The 18427-nt window shown below is 35.9% G+C and overlaps 2 protein-coding genes and 1 long non-coding RNA gene across 4 annotated transcripts; 1 reads left to right on the top strand and 2 right to left on the bottom strand.

Moving 5' to 3' along the window:
- On the top strand, positions 1-3380 carry LOC140814439 (abscisic acid 8'-hydroxylase CYP707A2-like). Its single transcript, XM_073173423.1, has 7 exons — positions 1-561; positions 856-1174; positions 1301-1687; positions 1819-1981; positions 2164-2270; positions 2381-2499; positions 2848-3380. The coding sequence occupies exons 1-7, from the start codon at positions 362-364 to the stop codon at positions 2939-2941; spliced, it is 1389 nt and encodes a 462-aa protein (XP_073029524.1). The 5' UTR covers positions 1-361; the 3' UTR covers positions 2942-3380.
- Positions 3381-5408: 2028 nt separating this feature from the next.
- Positions 5409-6209, bottom strand: LOC140814076 (uncharacterized). The gene is made up of 3 exons (XR_012114066.1): positions 6102-6209; positions 5939-6004; positions 5409-5543 (listed from the first exon to the last, which is right to left on the bottom strand). It is a non-coding gene; the product is annotated as an uncharacterized lncRNA (long non-coding RNA).
- Positions 6210-7020: 811 nt separating this feature from the next.
- LOC140813622 (AP-4 complex subunit epsilon-like) lies at positions 7021-15485 on the bottom strand. Of its 2 annotated transcripts, XM_073172214.1 has the most exons (12): positions 15313-15485; positions 14633-15235; positions 13720-13905; positions 13195-13410; positions 13000-13110; positions 12213-12410; positions 11982-12113; positions 10708-10764; positions 10331-10447; positions 10020-10097; positions 8977-9120; positions 7021-8375 (listed from the first exon to the last, which is right to left on the bottom strand). In XM_073172214.1, exons 2-12 carry the CDS (start codon positions 15197-15199, stop codon positions 7314-7316), a joined length of 2868 nt encoding a protein of 955 aa, XP_073028315.1. In that variant the 5' UTR covers positions 15200-15235; positions 15313-15485; the 3' UTR covers positions 7021-7313. The 2 variants fall into 2 exon arrangements, with proteins under 2 accessions (XP_073028315.1, XP_073028314.1); XM_073172213.1 differs by having other exon boundaries at positions 14633-15485.
- Between the last annotated feature and the right edge of the window lie 2942 nt (positions 15486-18427).

Genomic DNA, 18427 nt, shown 5'->3' with positions numbered 1-18427 from the left:
TACGAATTTTCCAACTATTCTGTGATATCCTTAAAAAGGGGTGGGTTTTCTACCACCTCTCTTTCATGACTCATGAAGCATTCATTGTCAACCAATAACTCCCCCACATACCCTTTCTCTTGGCGAACTTGAGATGACACGTGTCCACTTTTCTCTCTCATCCCTTCATGTGTATCTCTCTATTCTTACCAATTCATGAGCTGGAGGGAGATTTCATATGGTATGAGATTCAGGCTGCCTATAAATATTCCTTATATTCACTTCATTTCTTCACAGGATACAATCTTTATATCATTTGCCTCAACTTGAAACCAAGGAAAAGTTCACCAATTTCTCACTACCAGTATTACAACACAATCATATGGAATCCTTTTCCTTGTGTTTCTTGATACTGGTCTTGGTTTTCTTGTTCTCTGTCCTAAATTACATCCTCAAATTCCTGAACATTGGTCGTGTTCAATTGCCACTTCCACCAGGAACAATGGGTTGGCCTTATATTGGTGAAACCTTCCAATTATACTCACAAAACCCAAATGTTTTCTTTACCTCAAAAGTCAAGAAGTGAGTTCAATTTCCTTACTTCTAGTCAGAGATGGATGGCCAACTGGGACGAGGGGGGAGGTCGTCCGATGCCAAATTGAAAAATTGAAATTTTACAAGTTATTTGTTTAGGAATTCAAATTCCTTTCTCGGTCTAATCCCCTCTCTAAATTTCTTGGGTCCATCCTGCTTTTAGACACTTGGTGGATCCCGAATTCAAGAACTCGTTATTCTACCACCGAAGAAATTAGTAGATCACACTTTTTTTTAAGTTAAATGTTTTCTGAAATGGCTACTGCATTTAATTTTTTATAGGTATGGTTCGATATTCAAGACTCACATCTTGGGATGTCCTTGTGTGATGATTTCAAGTCCAGAAGCAGCGAAAGTTGTATTAGTGTCTAAAGCTCACCTCTTTAAGCCCACATTTCCAGCTAGCAAGGAGAGAATGTTGGGCAAACAGGCCATATTCTTCCATCAAGGAGAGTACCACACCAAGCTTAGAAAACTCGTCCTCCGCGCATTCATGCCTGAGGCAATCAAGAATATCGTATCAGACATCGAATCATTAGCCATTGGTTCCCTCCAGTCGTGGGAAGGAAAATTGATAACAACTTATCAAGAGATGAAAACAGTATGTTACACTTTCTAAATAATTACCGAACAAAAAACAATGACAAAAAAAAACCAGTTTCCCTGTTTCTACTACTAAAAAAACTTGAAATCTTGATACTGATAGCTTTCATATTGATTGTTGCAGTACACATTCAATGTGGCATTACTGTCGATCTTAGGAAAAGATGAAGTACTGTATAGAGAAGATCTAAAGAGGTGTTATTACATTCTTGAAAAGGGATACAATTCGATGCCAATCAATGTTCCTGGAACACTTTTTCACAAGGCCATGAAAGCCAGAAAGGAGTTGGCACTGATTTTGGCAAAAATTATGTCCCTTAGGAGACAAATGAAACATAATCACACGGATTTACTTGGATCATTCATGGGGCAGACAGAAGGACTAACCGATGAACAAATTGCAGACAATATCATTGGTGTAATCTTCGCTGCCCGTGACACAACTGCTAGTGTTCTAACATGGATTATCAAGTACCTAGCTGAAAATCCAAGTGTTCTCCAAGCTGTCACAGTAAGATCCCATATCAGGAAAAAGTATACCAGTTTTTTCAATGATGGTTTCATCATAAGATGCCAACTGTATATTCTAACCAAAGTTAGAACTAACTTGTCACATTCTATGCATGTTTCTTGACCTTACAGGAAGAGCAAGAAGCCATAAAGAAGTACAAAGAAGAGAATGTTTTGAAATGGGCGGACACCAAGAAAATGCCAATCACTACAAGGGTCATCCAAGAAACACTTAGAGTTGCCTCTATTTTATCTTTTACATTCAGAGAAGCTGTTGAAGATGTCGAGTTTAGTGGTGAGTTGAAATGAAATATTTGTCTAAATCATAATGAGAACGTAACTTATATCTCAGTGTCTTTTGATAACAACAGATCCCCTAGTCTGGCCTGAAATTTAATAGGCACCCTTTAGTTTTTTATATCTTTAATATTCTTGAATGTATGTTCTAACCATTTTCTCCTTCCAAATTTTTTGCAGGATATATCATTCCAAAAGGATGGAAAGTGTTGCCACTTTTCAGGAACATACATCACAGCCCAGAAAATTTCTCTGACCCAGAGAAGTTTGATCCTTCAAGATTCGAGGTGAATATAATACACACAAAATGTCATTGATTTTTGTAATATGTGGTATTATCGAATCTGAGTATATTCTCATCTTCCATTATCTGATGGCGCATACTTTCACTGGACAGGCACCTCCAAAACCCAATAGTTTCATCCCATTTGGCAATGGGACCCACTCATGTCCTGGAAATGAGTTGGCCAAGCTAGAGATTTTGGTCCTTGTACACCATCTCGCTACCAAGTACAGGTGAGATAGCTTTAAAACCAATTTCATAAAATGCAACATCTAATCAAACATCAATTTCCAAACAGAAACTTCGAACCTGCCCCTCTTTTCTGTAACCTAGATACTGCCATACCAAGAGCGGTGCATGTTTGAAAACCTCAAATTTCCTAAATCAATCCTGATTGGAAATATCTTGTACGCACCAGTTCTATACGTGTGGCTGAAATTCAACCATATCAAGATTGGGAGTATACACAAGAATTTCTGCTTTTAATATGTGGTGGAATTTCGTTTTCTAAAAATAGCATGTCTGATAATTATCTTCTAAATCATTAAATTGCTCCAATCTTTCGATCTTGATTCTTGCAGGTGGTCTATGATTGGCCCACAAAATGGAATCCAGTATGGACCCTTTGCTCTTCCCCAGAATGGATTGCCAATCAAACTCTCACTCAAAATATAGAGATTGATAACAGAAGCGCATTAGTATTTACCCAAGCATATAAAGAACATCATTTCGCCAAAACACAGAACCAGAAAGTTACATTCTATCCTATTGGATCATGGAGTCCATGTTCACGTTAATTGTATATGATCGAGCATCATCAAGTGCACGTAAAACCTCAGTCTCCAGAAGGTGGAATGTACCAACTAGAAGAAGAGTTCTGATGGAAAAGAGCCCACAAAAGCCAATTGCACAACGGTTTTCGATAGATAGCACAGACTTTGAAGAAGGTTCAAGCAATATTCTTTTCAGATCAAGGACCAGAGACTCGAGGATAGGAGTAGATCGATTAATTATATAGTTAGCAATATTCTTTTTATTTGCCTTCAGTGTTGGATTAGTCAGATCCATGTAAAAAGTCCGCAAGGCAATTCATGAAAATCTTGAAAATTATGTTCCCATCAACTCCCAAAGCTCATTCGAACTATCACAATTATTTTTCTTACCTTTATTAATATCATTAACATGAGCAGCATGTTGCACAAAAATATTACATTCATTACCACATGCGGCCAGTAGACAAAGTGATGAGTCACCTGGGCTTCATTACAAATAAAGCTAAAAATGTACTCTGGTAAGTGAAACCTACATAAAATCGACGTCTTGCTGTATTAAATGTCAAAAGCACTATCAGGCAAAGTATCATTATGCCTTTCAAGAAGTCAGATAACTTGAAACCATGGGAAAAATGTACAAAAACAATCCCCTTTCAATTGAGTTATTATTACTATTGTTATTTGAAATGTTCAATTGATTTATTTGAGTACATTCAACTTTACTCATAACGTGAAATATATATGACAAAATCAATTTAAAAAAAATAAATAAAGAAAAAGAACTACAGATTGCCAACCAGATTGTACTTATTTGTATTCAAGAGTCTCATTATGGCCAATTGACTTCCCAAAAATCAAGTACTCCAATGAAATCAAACCATAATCAAATCATGATTTATTGTTTTTTTATTAAAGTCAACTCCAAATATATTCTTCGTATCAAACATCGATATCTGAGTTCTATCATCAGAATAATTATCACATAACAACACGGTTTGTATTCAATAAAATAAATTGGATAGAACAGCTAATAAATCATTTGGAAGTTTCGTATTACATCCTATATCTCATATAATAATCTAGTGTTCATCCCATGTCTCATATATTAATATTATATCAGCAACAACAGATCCTCACGCTCCAAAACTTAGACTTACCTACAAACACTTCAAATTTACCATCATTTGGGGGATAATGATATTTTAGCAAAAGAATAATCTTTTTTAATGTTCATTGAAGACATTACATTTTCAATGAATCCATACAACGCCCACCTCCAGATTCGATTTAGCTGGCAATGTCATATCACATAGAGAAAAGTCAAATGATTTTTAATTGGTGTTTCTCTTCCTTATCCTACTTACTAACGAATAATGCTGAGCTATCAATATAATCTCACTAAAAACAAAGCTTTATATAATATTAATCAACTCCCAGATCTCGACTATTTTAATATTTTGTCAAAACTTATATACATGGAGACAAGCTGAACCGAAAGTGAGGGGATAGACTTTATTTATCTATTTCTTTAATTTTGCATAGTTTCTCATAAAGATGAAGTCCTTTCCCTCTTATCTTTTTCTCTAGTTTTTAGTGTACAAGATGAAATTTTGTGCAATTGTCTGTCGCCCCTTGTAGCTAAAAGCCCTGAATCCACGGCAGATGAAGTTCTCATGCTGAAAACAACTTCCAACGAAACGCTAGCAAACGGATGTTCAATTACTTCTTACAATAAACCCATTGTCTATAAACGGATCAAAACAAGATTGTGCTGAGCTATAAAGAAACCATAAGGGGGGAAAAAGACAAGTCAACTGCTTGCAAATCAGATGATACTCTAAATGTAATAAAAATAATGAGAAAGATAAAACACGTGAGGCTAAAAAATGTTAAAAGTTAACTAGCATGGATATTGCAATCAAATAATCCTACACCACGTGAAATCTACATCCATGTACAAGTAAGTCAAAAAAAACATGTTGGGCCTCTTTAAACGTCGCCTTCGTAAATGGGATATGGGTTGTTTCGTACAAGTACTAAAGTCCTTAGGACGCTAATGCTTTGTGGATTCTTTCTAAGCTAGGTCGGCAGAGTGATTAATGCATGAGAAGATAGAAAAAAAATAAAATTTCAGGATAAAATCTATCATGCAACGGTCTCATGATATAGCATGTTCGATCCATTGAGTTTGATAGCATCGTCCGAGTATATAGCATAGAAAGAGCATCAAAGATTTATCTTCCACCAAAATCCAAATACAGCCCTAGTTTTTTTTTTTTTTTGGCCTAGTTCCACCTCAAACGAATATACTCGCAATAATGCAAAGTTTGAAAATCAACCAGAAGCTTTCAAACATTTATGCCGTAAAATCTTGTTCCTAGATTTGGTCGGTTGACAATTAACATGTACTTCGTGTGGCCTCAGGCTGTTCACAAAGTGGTCGGTTTTTGAGCCCACACATAGCAGGAACCTCATTGGATACCGACCAGGCCCGCTTGAAATGCCTAGTCAAGGAACGCAATCAGAAAATCAAAGCTCCCGAAGACTATAATGCACCATTTGGTGTCGAGGATTAGATTCGGCACACATTCTTGTATCATCCTACGACTTAAATTTTATAATAACTAAACTTAAAAAATAATTATATTATCTTATATTTCAGTTTATTACATAACATTTTAGACTTTTAGTAGGTATGAAGCTGTAATCTAAGTGTAACGATCTTTAAAACAATACCGATGGCCTATATCGACAAGAGACTGTTTGTTTAGCAAGAAAAAAAACTGATGCAGCGGAACTTGCCAGGAATTAATCCCCACCAAATTATGGCACAAACTTGTAAACTAATAAGAATCAGAATAAATCCCGATATATTGAGTAAATAACCAATAAAAAATACCTGAAGAAAGAGGTGATCGAGGCAATCCAACTCCGCTGCAGTACAACTCGGAAAATCTTTCTGTAACTGCAAATTGTGCAAAAAAAAGGAGAAAAAAAAAAGATTATCATGGAAGAACTATGAATTAGTATAAATATATCACAATGAAAACACAAATTAAAACCTCTTAGGAGCAGAATATCGGTAAGGATACGGATTCTCGCCATTTCCCATCTTCCATTAGCTCAGCTTGAAGTAGAGGGACAGGGAAATCGAAGAGGCGGGATAACTGAAATCAAAGGGTGACTTCATGGTAAAATGGGCTGAGCCAGATAAACTTACTATGCCAGTTCCAATCTGTCCGGTTTAAAAAAATTCTGGCCCAGACCAGCTAATGTATGTGCTGCTTCTGGGTCTGGGCTGAATCATAATGGGCTAGAGAAGGGGGTTGTCCAAAAATTGCATAGATATAATAATAAATTATAATAATAATGATAATAATAAATAAATATAATATAATATAATATACATACCACAATAGTCTAGGCCTCGCCGTCTCGGTGCCTCACCACGACACTGGAACCTATAATTTTGGTTCTAATGAAAGGTAAATCACTTAGAAACGGTTACAGTTTCGTTTTCTAACGGTTCTGGTTCCGATTCCGATTCGACTTATACTACAGCAATTTTTCTACATTTAAAGACAACCATAAATGAAATAGTGTGACGGTGAAACTAATTATTCATTATAAAATAATATTAATATTTAAAACATTTTATTTTAAAAATTAAAATAAGATATTAAATTTAATTTGATCAAAATACTTTAGTTACATGATTTAAATGGTCCATGCGAACAAGATCTTAAAATTCAAAAATAATTTTTGGTTCCCTTCTGATTTTGGATTTAATTCGATTAACCGAATCGATTCTGATTTTTGTGAGACGGTTCCGATTCGAATCTTGGCCAGGTCTACGACAGGCCACTTGGTTTGGGCTCGCAGGTCATACCGAGGTTCTTAACTTCCAATATGCAGACAATCAGTTAATTCGAACCAAACGAATTGTTTATCATCCAAGGAAAAAATAAATCTTCAAAAGGAAGACGAGCAACAATTCTGTAGTAATAATAATTTTAAATCACAGTGGCGAAACGCTGAACAAAGCAAAAGTTCTTCTGCCTCAAAAAATTCAATCCTCGCTGTACTTTCTACTCACAGTACCCTCTCCAGTAATCAATACAAAGTACACCTGAATTTTATCAACACAAACAGGGTTTCAACCAACTCGGCTCCAATTTTCTCCAGAATCTGGCTCATACTCGTGGCACAGAATCGCAACCACATAGCCATGATTCTTAGGATATTGATCGGTGCACAAGATTTCAACCAAACCTTTAGCCAAGCAAGTCTTTAAATAAATTTGGATTTTGACCTGATGGAGTCACACCCATTTGTCTTACAAATGCATCCTTCTCTAAGGCTTCTTTTAAATTTGGTCCTTTGTTCATCTGTGATGTCGAATATGCAACTGTGCTGCCTCCAAGACCATTTTTGTTGATCATATTTGTCACAGGATTGGGATCATTGTCATTCTGTGAAGTCAAAGATGTGTCTGCAAAGAGAGACATAAAATCAGGGGCCTCAGACGTCCCAACTCCACCAGTATTTATCGGGGCCGATTCTTGTGTTAGATCAAGAAGACCTTCTAATTGCTTGAATGGATCTAGAGATGGTGCACTACTGGTGACAGATGGTTCACCCAAGTCCAGTAGGTCTGGAGGTGGTTCGGATGACTTTGATTTGGTAGCATCAGACGACGTTGTGCTCTTGATTACACGAGTCTTATCTGCAGTGTGATGCTGTGTTTTCAAAACCTTCTGGCTATGAGGCTGTTTTCTATCAGATTTTGATGCACCACCAAATAGTGATTCAGCTAGTTTTTGTTTCTCTGGAGAAATCTCAGGCAACTGCTTTCTTGAATCATGGGAAAAATCACGCGCTTTTGCGCTTGAACTGACCGCTGAATCTTGTTGAGTCACCTTATTCTGAATCTTGACAGAATCAGTGACAAGTGTAGATGGTGCAGTAGAGGAGAAAGTGGGCTGCCCCCACTTTTTCTGAACCCCGTCAAGTCTTAGCTTGATTTCTGATGACTCAGTATTAGAGGCAGACGGCACAGATGCAGTAGGTTGCTGAATATCTGGAATGTAAGCTGGCTCTGGTACTTGAACAAGCTCAGTTGAGGATGGAAGTACTGGAGGAACGACTACAGGTGGTTTTGGTAGCTCATAGGCCTCAAATCTAAGAGTGTGTGTTGAGGATTCTTGATGCTCTTGAGTTGGGAAATTGCTAATCTTTGAAATTCCTATACGTTCGTCCTCAGGGATGTATGGCTGAGCACCATTTTCCAATGATTGTTGGACATATGCATCGAGGAATGAAAGGTTTCTATCAATCTGCAAAGATTTGGTAAATGCTATGACCATCAACTAAAAGATGGTGATAGAAAAACACAATGCAGGCAACAGAGACAGATAAACAAGAACCCATAATTAATATTAGCATTGATATATGATGAGTAAAGCAAAAATTTCCGTTGGCATAATTTTGTTTTTTCCCATAAAGAATCCAAGCTCTTCATTGCCCCAGAAAACATCGTAGGAAATCAAAACTACAAGTCGAATAGATTACCAAATGAAATTATATCCTCGAAATTCTTTTTCACTCTTTTATCATAGGTTAGTAGAAACCACGCAGTGAATTAATCCAAACTCTGGTTTGTTGTATTGAGTTCAAAATGATGTCATGGTGTAATTTTTAGAATCCCCAAAATATCACTCCTCTTTTTATCCCCCTATTTCTTTTATTTTTTGAATGAAAAATTAAATTTATGTAAAAAAAATTAAAAAACTTATTAAAAATCAGAACATTTTAAATTTTATTTCAAATTTTTTTAACATGGGTATTTACAAACAATGGAATGGATATGAACGCAACGGGGCTAGTATACATAAACAAGGTCCAACCAGAAAAGTTTATTCTAATAGTCAGTATTACCTCAATTTCCTCGCAAGTAGAGTCCATTGGCAATATATTCACAAGAGCATGAGCATCTAAACCAGTGATTTCTTGAAGCTCATATCCACGCTGCTGCAGATCAGTTGAGTTGGACACCAACATTTCTTCAATCAATGATTGGCACTGCAGCGAGAAAGAGGTTACAGGTCTGGAAAACCTATTCTAAATCAAGTGATTACGGTAGGAAATTGAAGAAACATAGATACATTTCTGATCCTCTGAGATACCATCAAAATCAATATACATTTATAATTCCTCAGAATGAACCCGTCAACTAAAAAAATATTTTCCTAGAGCATAAACTGTGCTCAGGTATTTGACAGTCGAACAAAAACATGAAAATGCAAGCAGAAAAAATGCCCGTAAATGACCGTAATTTATTACGCATGAGCACACTTTCTGAGTTTCCAAATCCAGGTAAATTCAACCTCTCTAGATAGAAGAGAGATGCAAGCCACTCTCTACTGGTAACATACAAAACTTGGGAACAACATTTTATGTGAAGTTAATTTTAAAATTGTCAAAACATCTGACACAAGTTTTACCAGTTTTTTCCAGAAAAGAAAGGTGATAGAGCCACATTATATAAATCCTCATTTACAAACTATTCGAGCACCATGTTGTATATTACATAAATAGCAACTCAACAAATAAAACAAAAAACACTAACCCCACTCATAACAAAATCACTTACTATTTGTTCATGTTGATGGAGTTCTTATTATCACCATAATCTATAATATTTATTTTCATGGCAATTTTGAAAATCCAATCATTCAAGTAAATCATCAGTAGAAGGGAGAATGTGAGGGCTGTGACGTGCACCAAAAAGGGAGGGAAAGGAGGAAGGGATATGCATAAAGATGATAACGCTGATGAGTGATAACAATACGTCTTGATTCTTGTATAGGAACTTACTCTCATAAATGGAAGAAAGCACAACAGACAAAATATTCAACCTAGATATATGCAGTTGACGCAATAGAATGTCAAATCAACCACACATAATTCAAAGTACCAACCTCGGGTAATATCTCCACCTTCCTACCAGATGCTATTTCAAATGAATATATCTTCATTAGCGCCGTAACTGCATAAGCCTTCAAAACAAGGAGAAAACAAGACACAAACTAAGTGATAGAAATATCAGAAAATTAGCAAAATAATACACAAAAACTATTGGGAGAAAAAGTCACTTCTGAAAAGGGAAGCTAATAAAGGTGTCTTCAGGCCAAAAAGCAAAGCAATGAGACCTAATATTTTTATTTTCCAAAATTAAGTTTACTATAAACAAAAAATTCCCGAAAGACTACAAAACAAACCAGATACATACTTTGACTGTGTCATCAGTTGAATGTGCTTCCGCCACATCACACAACTTCCCAGAGATATATGAGGCGGAATACCTGCCATCTGCAGTCCCATACTCCCCCAAGACCCAGCAAATGACCTGACAAACAAGTAAATTGATGAGAGAGGCAAGAGTGCAAGACATATCCACAATCAGTACTCAACCATCCAAAGAGAGAGAATGAGTAGAAAACGGAATCAGATAAACACGTGAAGAAAATAATATGCATACCCAGAGAGAGAAAATACAGGAAAGGAGGATGGGAAGATCCAGAGGACAGATCACCAATGAAAATTGAGCAAAAAATATTATAAAAAAAACAGAGAGAGAAGATGGAACGTAGATGTCATAGAACATACTTGAAGAAACGTAGATGGAAGCTTTGGTTCTCCCATTATTCCGAGATACGACTCCACCTGCACAAATAAGATAATTCGGATTAGAAATTATAAATGAGCGGAACCATAATAATCAATTTAATATTATTAAGTTGAATGCCAATCCAAGCAGTGGACAATATAAAATACTTTCCTTAAACAGCAAAATTATATTTAATAGCTGGAGAACTCAAAGAACGGGAACGGGAGTGTCACAAAGATTTCTGACCCTAAAAACACTTGAGCTACCAAGTTGCGTTTAAAACTTTAAGGGAGACAAAAGGTTGCTTTAAATTTAGAAATTTAAATCAAATCACACTGACATCATCGGTTCTTTTGGTGTCCCGAGCCCTCAAGCCTGCTAGAAAGCATGCCTTGAAACTATGTTAACATTGTCTGATAAAACTAATCAACTGTTTAGAAAGACATAGTCGGTGGTTTTTATGAAAGAGGCAAGTAGTGTACATTTATAAATCAATAACATTTTTAACTTCCTGCTGATGCAGGACATTGACATAAAATCTTCCTGATTTTATCCACACCATCCTTGATTCCTCGTGAAGACCAGACGTAAGGGAAGGCCAAGAAAATTTGACAAGATTATAGAGATTGTTTGAAGTCAAGAGGTAAATCCGGACACAGTTTGTATACTATGTAGTACATGCATTAACAAATTTCTCAGTCTTCCTAATACAGTATGTTTCACGTGGGGTAAACTAGTAAGCTCACAATGCAACTTATGTATCTAAACCCACATGATTAGTAGCGTGAGTGCGTGACACTGGGAACTGGTAAAAATGCAAGAGTTATTTGGGCTCGATAGTTCTTAAAAAATCATACATTTTTAAAAGATTCAAAAAAATGGGATGATAATATTCAAGTCAAAGTTACGACTTTCCATTTGTGATATTCTCAAAAGAAGAAGGCTATTCTCCTCCACTGAACATATCCATTAAACATAATAACCTCATCGTTACTAAAATACATGAAATATAATTTCCACATACGTATTGCTTAACGAAAATAATATCATCTTAATCTCATGCAAAGTTACAGTGCTTTCCAAGAATATCAACATGTCTTGTGTTTAAAGAAATAGAAAATGCTGAAAGATAATATAGCGAACTGACCGTCAATAAGAGAAATCATTTCAACATGCAAATTGTTCTAGCTAACTAAAATAGAACACAATTATTTGAAACAAACACAAGTATTTGCACCCGAATAAGAAACACATATTGATAAAGAAAACTTACAGCAGATGATATAAGCAAACTATCTGCAGCGCTGTCGTCCTGTCCAAATCCTTCTGCTATTAGCTTCATCAAATTATGTGCAACTTTAGTGTCAACCACGTCCCCAGCATGCTCAAACACTTTATTCATAGCCTGGACAATAAAACAGGACAAAGAAGCAGAGAATTAAAAACTACTCAAAAAAAAACACACGAGGACAAATCAAGCAGCAGTACAAACCAGTATGATTACCTGTATAAACCATTGGTTGCTCGGTGCAAATTGCTCAGCAAGTTCGACACATCTAGATGCTATTTCAGTTTTGTAATGGTTATCATTGATGCTTATCATATAATTTATCATACGATCCACAATCACTTCTACATTCGACGACTTGGTCATTTTGTAAAGCAGTTCAAATGTCTTGCGCTTTAGGGTGTCATCAGGGTCCTGTATCATGAAGCACGCCAGAACTTAAAGGAAAGTTCAAATGAAACACTATCTCAATCAAAACAAACCTTCTTGCACATAAAAACAAAGTTAAATAAAAGATGAATGGCCAAATATTCTTCATCACCCGGAATAGACTATTCATATAAAGACCAACGAACAAAAAGAGGTTATATGAATTAGGTACCAACTAGGAAAATTATAAAAAGAAAACTGCAATTTTTCCCCAAATGTAACAAAAATCATTTACAAGGGTTGTTCTTCAGGCTTCATCACCAACCACACATAGTGAAATGAGTTACATCAAGGGTAAAGATGCATATAGAAATGTTCAATAGTTTTTCTCAGACTTATCCATTCGTTTGAGGAGACATCTACTACATATATCCTAAAAGGTACTAGGAAACAGAGCACATCTCCATTTTCCATTCAGGAGCCAACCAGATTCAACTGTATAAGACCACTGAGAAAAGTAAGAGCGTGTAATCTGAAGAAATGGACCAATACAACCACCAATTTTTCTTGAGGTCAAATAAGAAAACACTTGCTTCAATCCACATGGCACAAAATAAAAAATGATATGCCTCACCTCCAAGCAATCAATGACAGCCAGCTGGTGCTGTTCAGCAATTTCGGGGCTTATCTTTATCAATCGGCTAAGAGCATCAATACCGAGATACTTCAGATTGTGGCTATCGCTCTGCCCATTCGAGACAGTTAGTTCCATGATATCTAGAAATAATAATGTAGACTGTTATGGTCAAATGTGTTTCAGAAAACATACTTTCAAAAATTTTGATATGGCATCAGCTGCAGCTTCGAGCAACTTTGGATTGGGGTGCAATGAGGAAACACAGCAAATGCATTCATAAAGAATAGCATTCCCAATATTAGATGTTGAGTCACATTTTGTAATGATGTCACCAACCATGGTATACATTTGTTCACTGGCCTTTTTGTCACCACTACCGAGAACAGCCAGAATTTTCAATAGTTTAATCTGTGGAAAGATCACAACCTATATGTTTCAGGAGAATACATCCATAATACGGGAAAAATGTGGGCCAAAAGGGGAGATCTTGGGGGTTAAAATAAAGAATCATCGAGTTAAAAGAGAAGCCCGGCATGAAAAGGTGGGCAAGCAACATCGTGAATAAACTTCAAAGAGGCATGCATTAAAAGGACACCAATGCTGCGACGAAGGACAAAGCAAAACTGGCTATTAAAACTAGTCAGTGCAGTGACAGAAAAAAGAAATGTGTGAACAATAAGGAAGAGACATATGGTGACAAATATAATCAGAACTCACCTGAATGAATGGCGCAGGCATCTGATGATAATCATAACTCTTTGGTAATCTGCGTTCAGCTACTTGCTTGAGAATGTTTACAAAACTAATAACCAGATCTTTATATGAATCAACATCAGTCATGATGAGATCAAAAAGTGGGTAGAGAGTTGCACCCATAACACCAGGATCATTATCACAAAGCCGCTGCAACAACGTTATTTGTTCAGAAATATTGACTTTCAGGAACCAACAATATTTCTTTCTGAATATGCATATACTATGATGTCTATCTTCGATAAAATCATCATGTACCATAACACTCATCTTATATGATCAACAGAGACATTGAACGAGTGCAGTACTCTCAAGTATGCCCTATTTCCCATAATTAAAAATCCAAATAAAAAAATGAGCTTTCACTTTTGCCTGCTTTGGTACATTTCGAAGTTCGTCAGATTCTAAACTGGTAAATCCTCACATCATCATTGTTCAATATCTTATTACTTATAGATTATACATGGTCACATCTAGTGATCTCTATCCATAATATTTCTTGAATAAAACTAAATGGCATTTTTTTATTAACATTTTTATCACATGATGATTGTTATAAAAGAGATAGCATCACAATTAACCACTTAATTCAAATCACGCACATCCACAGACCGCATGCAACCAAATTTCAACAACTGTTTTCAAGTTATGAATCACATTCACCCAGTAGCATGCATGCACTAAACACAATACTCGACCATCGACAAGGAACATCTCCACCCACAAGTCCCAAGACTCTCAACTATTCCAGTATGAAATTAGAAGAGGACAGGGACAGCTACGTCACACAAAGTGGTACTGAACACAAATAAGCAAACCATCAGTGGCCACTCAAATAATGTTTACAAATCAACACGAACACCTACATACGGATTACCTTACGGAAATTGGAAATTAAATGGGAAACAGATCCAGGAGCCCTCTGATAGAACCTGTGAAGCGCCATCACAGCCTTCCTCCTCACCGCCTCCTTATGATGCCCCAAAAGCTCCACCACCTGCGGCAACACCGCAGGAATAGTCTCCTCGTTAATCAACCGACAAACCGCATTCAATGCCGCACAAACTACCAAATAATTATCACTCTTCAGGTCCTTCTGTATCGTATTCACGATCAATATAATCAAATCATGATCCTCGTTCAAGAACAGAGTAACTGTTAAATACCCAGTCCTTTTCAAGAGCAGATTCTCGTCGTGTGTCATTTTAACAGCATGAATGTATCCGAACGAAGCATCGTGACCCAGCATCTCCACATAGAGTAGGCGAATGAGGTACTCTTTGAGCTTGTATTTCGATGTATTCGGGCTGGCTAATCGGGCTTTCAGCGTCTCGATTTCTCGCAGAACAATGCGGTCTTCCTCAGCCTTGGATCGGGCTTCTCCGATAGATTTGATTAGGTCTAAGAACTCTTTAGACTGCCCGAATCCCCCTTGGGAACCCATTGCGAGCTCCCGGCCGATCGTCTTTAGCTGCTCCAGCTTCTCAATTATCCAAAAGCAAAAATCTTGGAATCAATCTCAGATCGAAATGGAAAAATTGATGGCAAATTTCTCACCTTGATTGAACCGTTCGACTGAGGTAATTCAGGAGGACTAATCGGGCTTAGGGTTTGGATTTAGAATATCAAAATCCTGAAAGCAGCTACGTGTGGCGTGGTGGTGTACGGCGAAGACGGGGCAGAGGAGACATCTTAACGCAGGAGATTCAACAAGGTACAACTATTGATGCACGTAGTATTACTATTTGGATAAACTGTAGTTTTGAGGATAATTCCCAACCTTTTTCTTAATTTTTATATTAAAATTGAATTTTAAAAATATTTTTTATTGTTGAAATATTATTTAAAATGTGAAAAATATTTGTGTTGAAAATGTGAATGTTGAATGTTGAAAAATAGGTGTTGAATATTGAAAATTAGTGTGTAATGATGTAGGTAATGATGTATTTTATTTTTGGATTATGTGTAAAGATTTCCTATAAATAGATCTCTCATTTGTGAAGAAAATCACAATTGAGTAGAGAGAAAAATATTATAAAGTGTGTAGTTTGGTAAATTTTGAGAGTTTGAGAATTTTACTTTTTACCATAAATTTTTACTTTTTCACAACACGTTATCAGCACGAAGCTCTAAAAGTCCTACATACTTTTCCAAGCTCCAAACAGAAGAAAAAGGTAACAAAAGTAATTATATTTATTTTACTGTTATTTATTTATTGTGTATTTATTTAATATACAATATAATATTATTATTAGAAATAATAAAAATAAAATTTTCATAAACTTGTTATAAATCCTGGGAGGATGTTAAGACGACATCCCACACTCCCGGTAAGGGATACGACAAGTATAAAAGCCTATAAGGTTTTTAAACAAAATAAATTATGACACTCATTATAATATTATGATATGATATATATAATTATTTAAATATGTCTAATATTATATACATCATATTATTACCATAAAATTATACAAATACATATATTTATTTTTTGTACACCAACGGTCATAAACGGTAACAAACGGCTAGTTTTTGCCCTATAAATATCATCTCACAAACACATTCAATCACTCCAACTTTCTCTTCTTCTCTAAAAATTATTCTTCATCAAATTTTTCGAAGAAAAAAAAGATGGCTTTCTCAAGGATATTTTTAATTATTTTGGTTATCATACTCACGAGTCTTGTATTTATCGGAGAATATCCTCCTCGTGCGTTTTCTTTATTTTTACAAATGCTTGTACTTGTTGTTTATCCGTTACTTTGTATTGCAATATTTATTAACTAATAAAATGCATCTTAATTTTTTTTAGTACCATCATGTCAAACTTGACAAAACTCGAATTCATCGCTCTTGATATTACGGGGAAAAATTATATGCCGTGGACTCTCGATGTAGAAATGCATCTTGAGTCATTGGGTCTAAGTGAGACCATTAAAGAAAATGGCATATGTACGTCACAAGAAAAGGCAAGAGCCATGATATTTTTACGTCGACATCTCGACGATGGATTGAAATGTGAATATCTGACTGAAAAAAATCCCATGGCTTTGTGGAAGGGATTAAAAGAGAGATTTGAACATATAAGGGAAGTTATACTTCCGACCGCCCGGGATGAATGGAATACGTTGAGATTCCAAGACTTTAAAAAAGTCAGTGATTACAATTCGGCGATGTATAGAATAATCTCGCAATTGAAATTTTGTGGCCATGAGATAACTGAATCTGAGATGCTTGAAAAAACATTTTCCACATTTCATGCATCAAATATTACTCTACAACAACAATATAGAGTACGTGGATTTGCGAGATATTCTGAGCTCATCGCCTGTCTTCTTGTGGCGGAAAAGAACAACGAGCTATTAATGAGAAATCATCAGTCCCGACCCACTGGATCAACAGCATTTCCAGAAGTAAATGCTGTAAGTAAAAATGAATTTATACCTGGAAACCAAAATCAATTTCAAAGACAAGGTTTTGGTCGAGGTCGAGGTCGAGGTCGTGGACGTGGACGTGGACGTGGACGTGGACGTGGAATTGGTCGTGGTCGTGGACGCGGCCGTGGTTTTGAAAATAATAGAGATAGTTATAACTCATCTCAAAAGAGCGTCCCAAACCATCCACAGAAAAGACATCATGAGAATACAAGTGTTAATGAGAATCACTCAAAAAGATATGAAAGTTCTTGTTACAGATGTGGTACTCCAGGACATTGGCCCAAAGTTTGTCGAGCCCCTGAGCACCTTTGTAAACTTTATAAAGAATCATTAAAGGGAAAAGAAAAGGAGACCAACTTCACTGAACGCAGTGACCGTTTGAGTGATTCAACTCATCTTGATGCTGGTGATTTTATGAATGATTTCTCTGGAAATGATCAACATGTTGGTGGGATAGAAATGAACAATTTTGATGCTGCAGATTTTCTCAATGATTTTTCTGAAAATGAACAATATAGTGGTAGAATATAAATGTACAATAATTTGTTTTTCATGTATTCATATAATAATGTTTTATTGTACAATTATGATATGTGTTATATTTATATATGTATTGTCAGTAATTTTATTTCATTGCATATTTTTTTGAAGTTCAAATATGCAAAATGCTATGAGCAAAGCTGAAGTTTGCATACCCGATAGTGGTACAACGCACACTATCCTCCGAGATAAAAGATATTTCTTGGAACTAAAACCAACAAAAACAACGGTGAACACAATATCTGGTCCTGTAGACTTGATTAAAGGATGTGGTAAAGCACAATTTTTGTTACCTAATGGTACAAAATTTTTGATCAATGATGCTTTATATTCACCCCAATCGAAAAGAAATTTGTTGAGTTTTAATGATATATATTCCAATGGGTATGATACTCAAACAATGAATGAAGGGAATGAGAAATATATGTGTCTTATCACATATAAATCAGGAAAGAAATATGTGATTGAAAAACTATCAATGCTCCCTACTGGATTGCATTATACACATATAAGTCCCATTGAATCAAACATGGTAGTTGATAATTCCTCGATATTAACCAATTGGCATGATCGATTGGGACATCCTGGTTCAACAATGATGCGAAGAATTATAGAAAATACACATGGTCATCCACTGAAAGACCAGAAGATCTTTCAGAATAATAAGTTTCGATGTAAAGCATGTTCTCTTG

The sequence above is a fragment of the Primulina eburnea genome, chromosome 15 (genome assembly GCF_022965805.1).
Source record: "Primulina eburnea isolate SZY01 chromosome 15, ASM2296580v1, whole genome shotgun sequence".
Lineage (NCBI taxonomy): Eukaryota > Viridiplantae > Streptophyta > Magnoliopsida > Lamiales > Gesneriaceae > Primulina > Primulina eburnea.
This window is presented reverse-complemented; position numbering and strand designations above follow the sequence as displayed.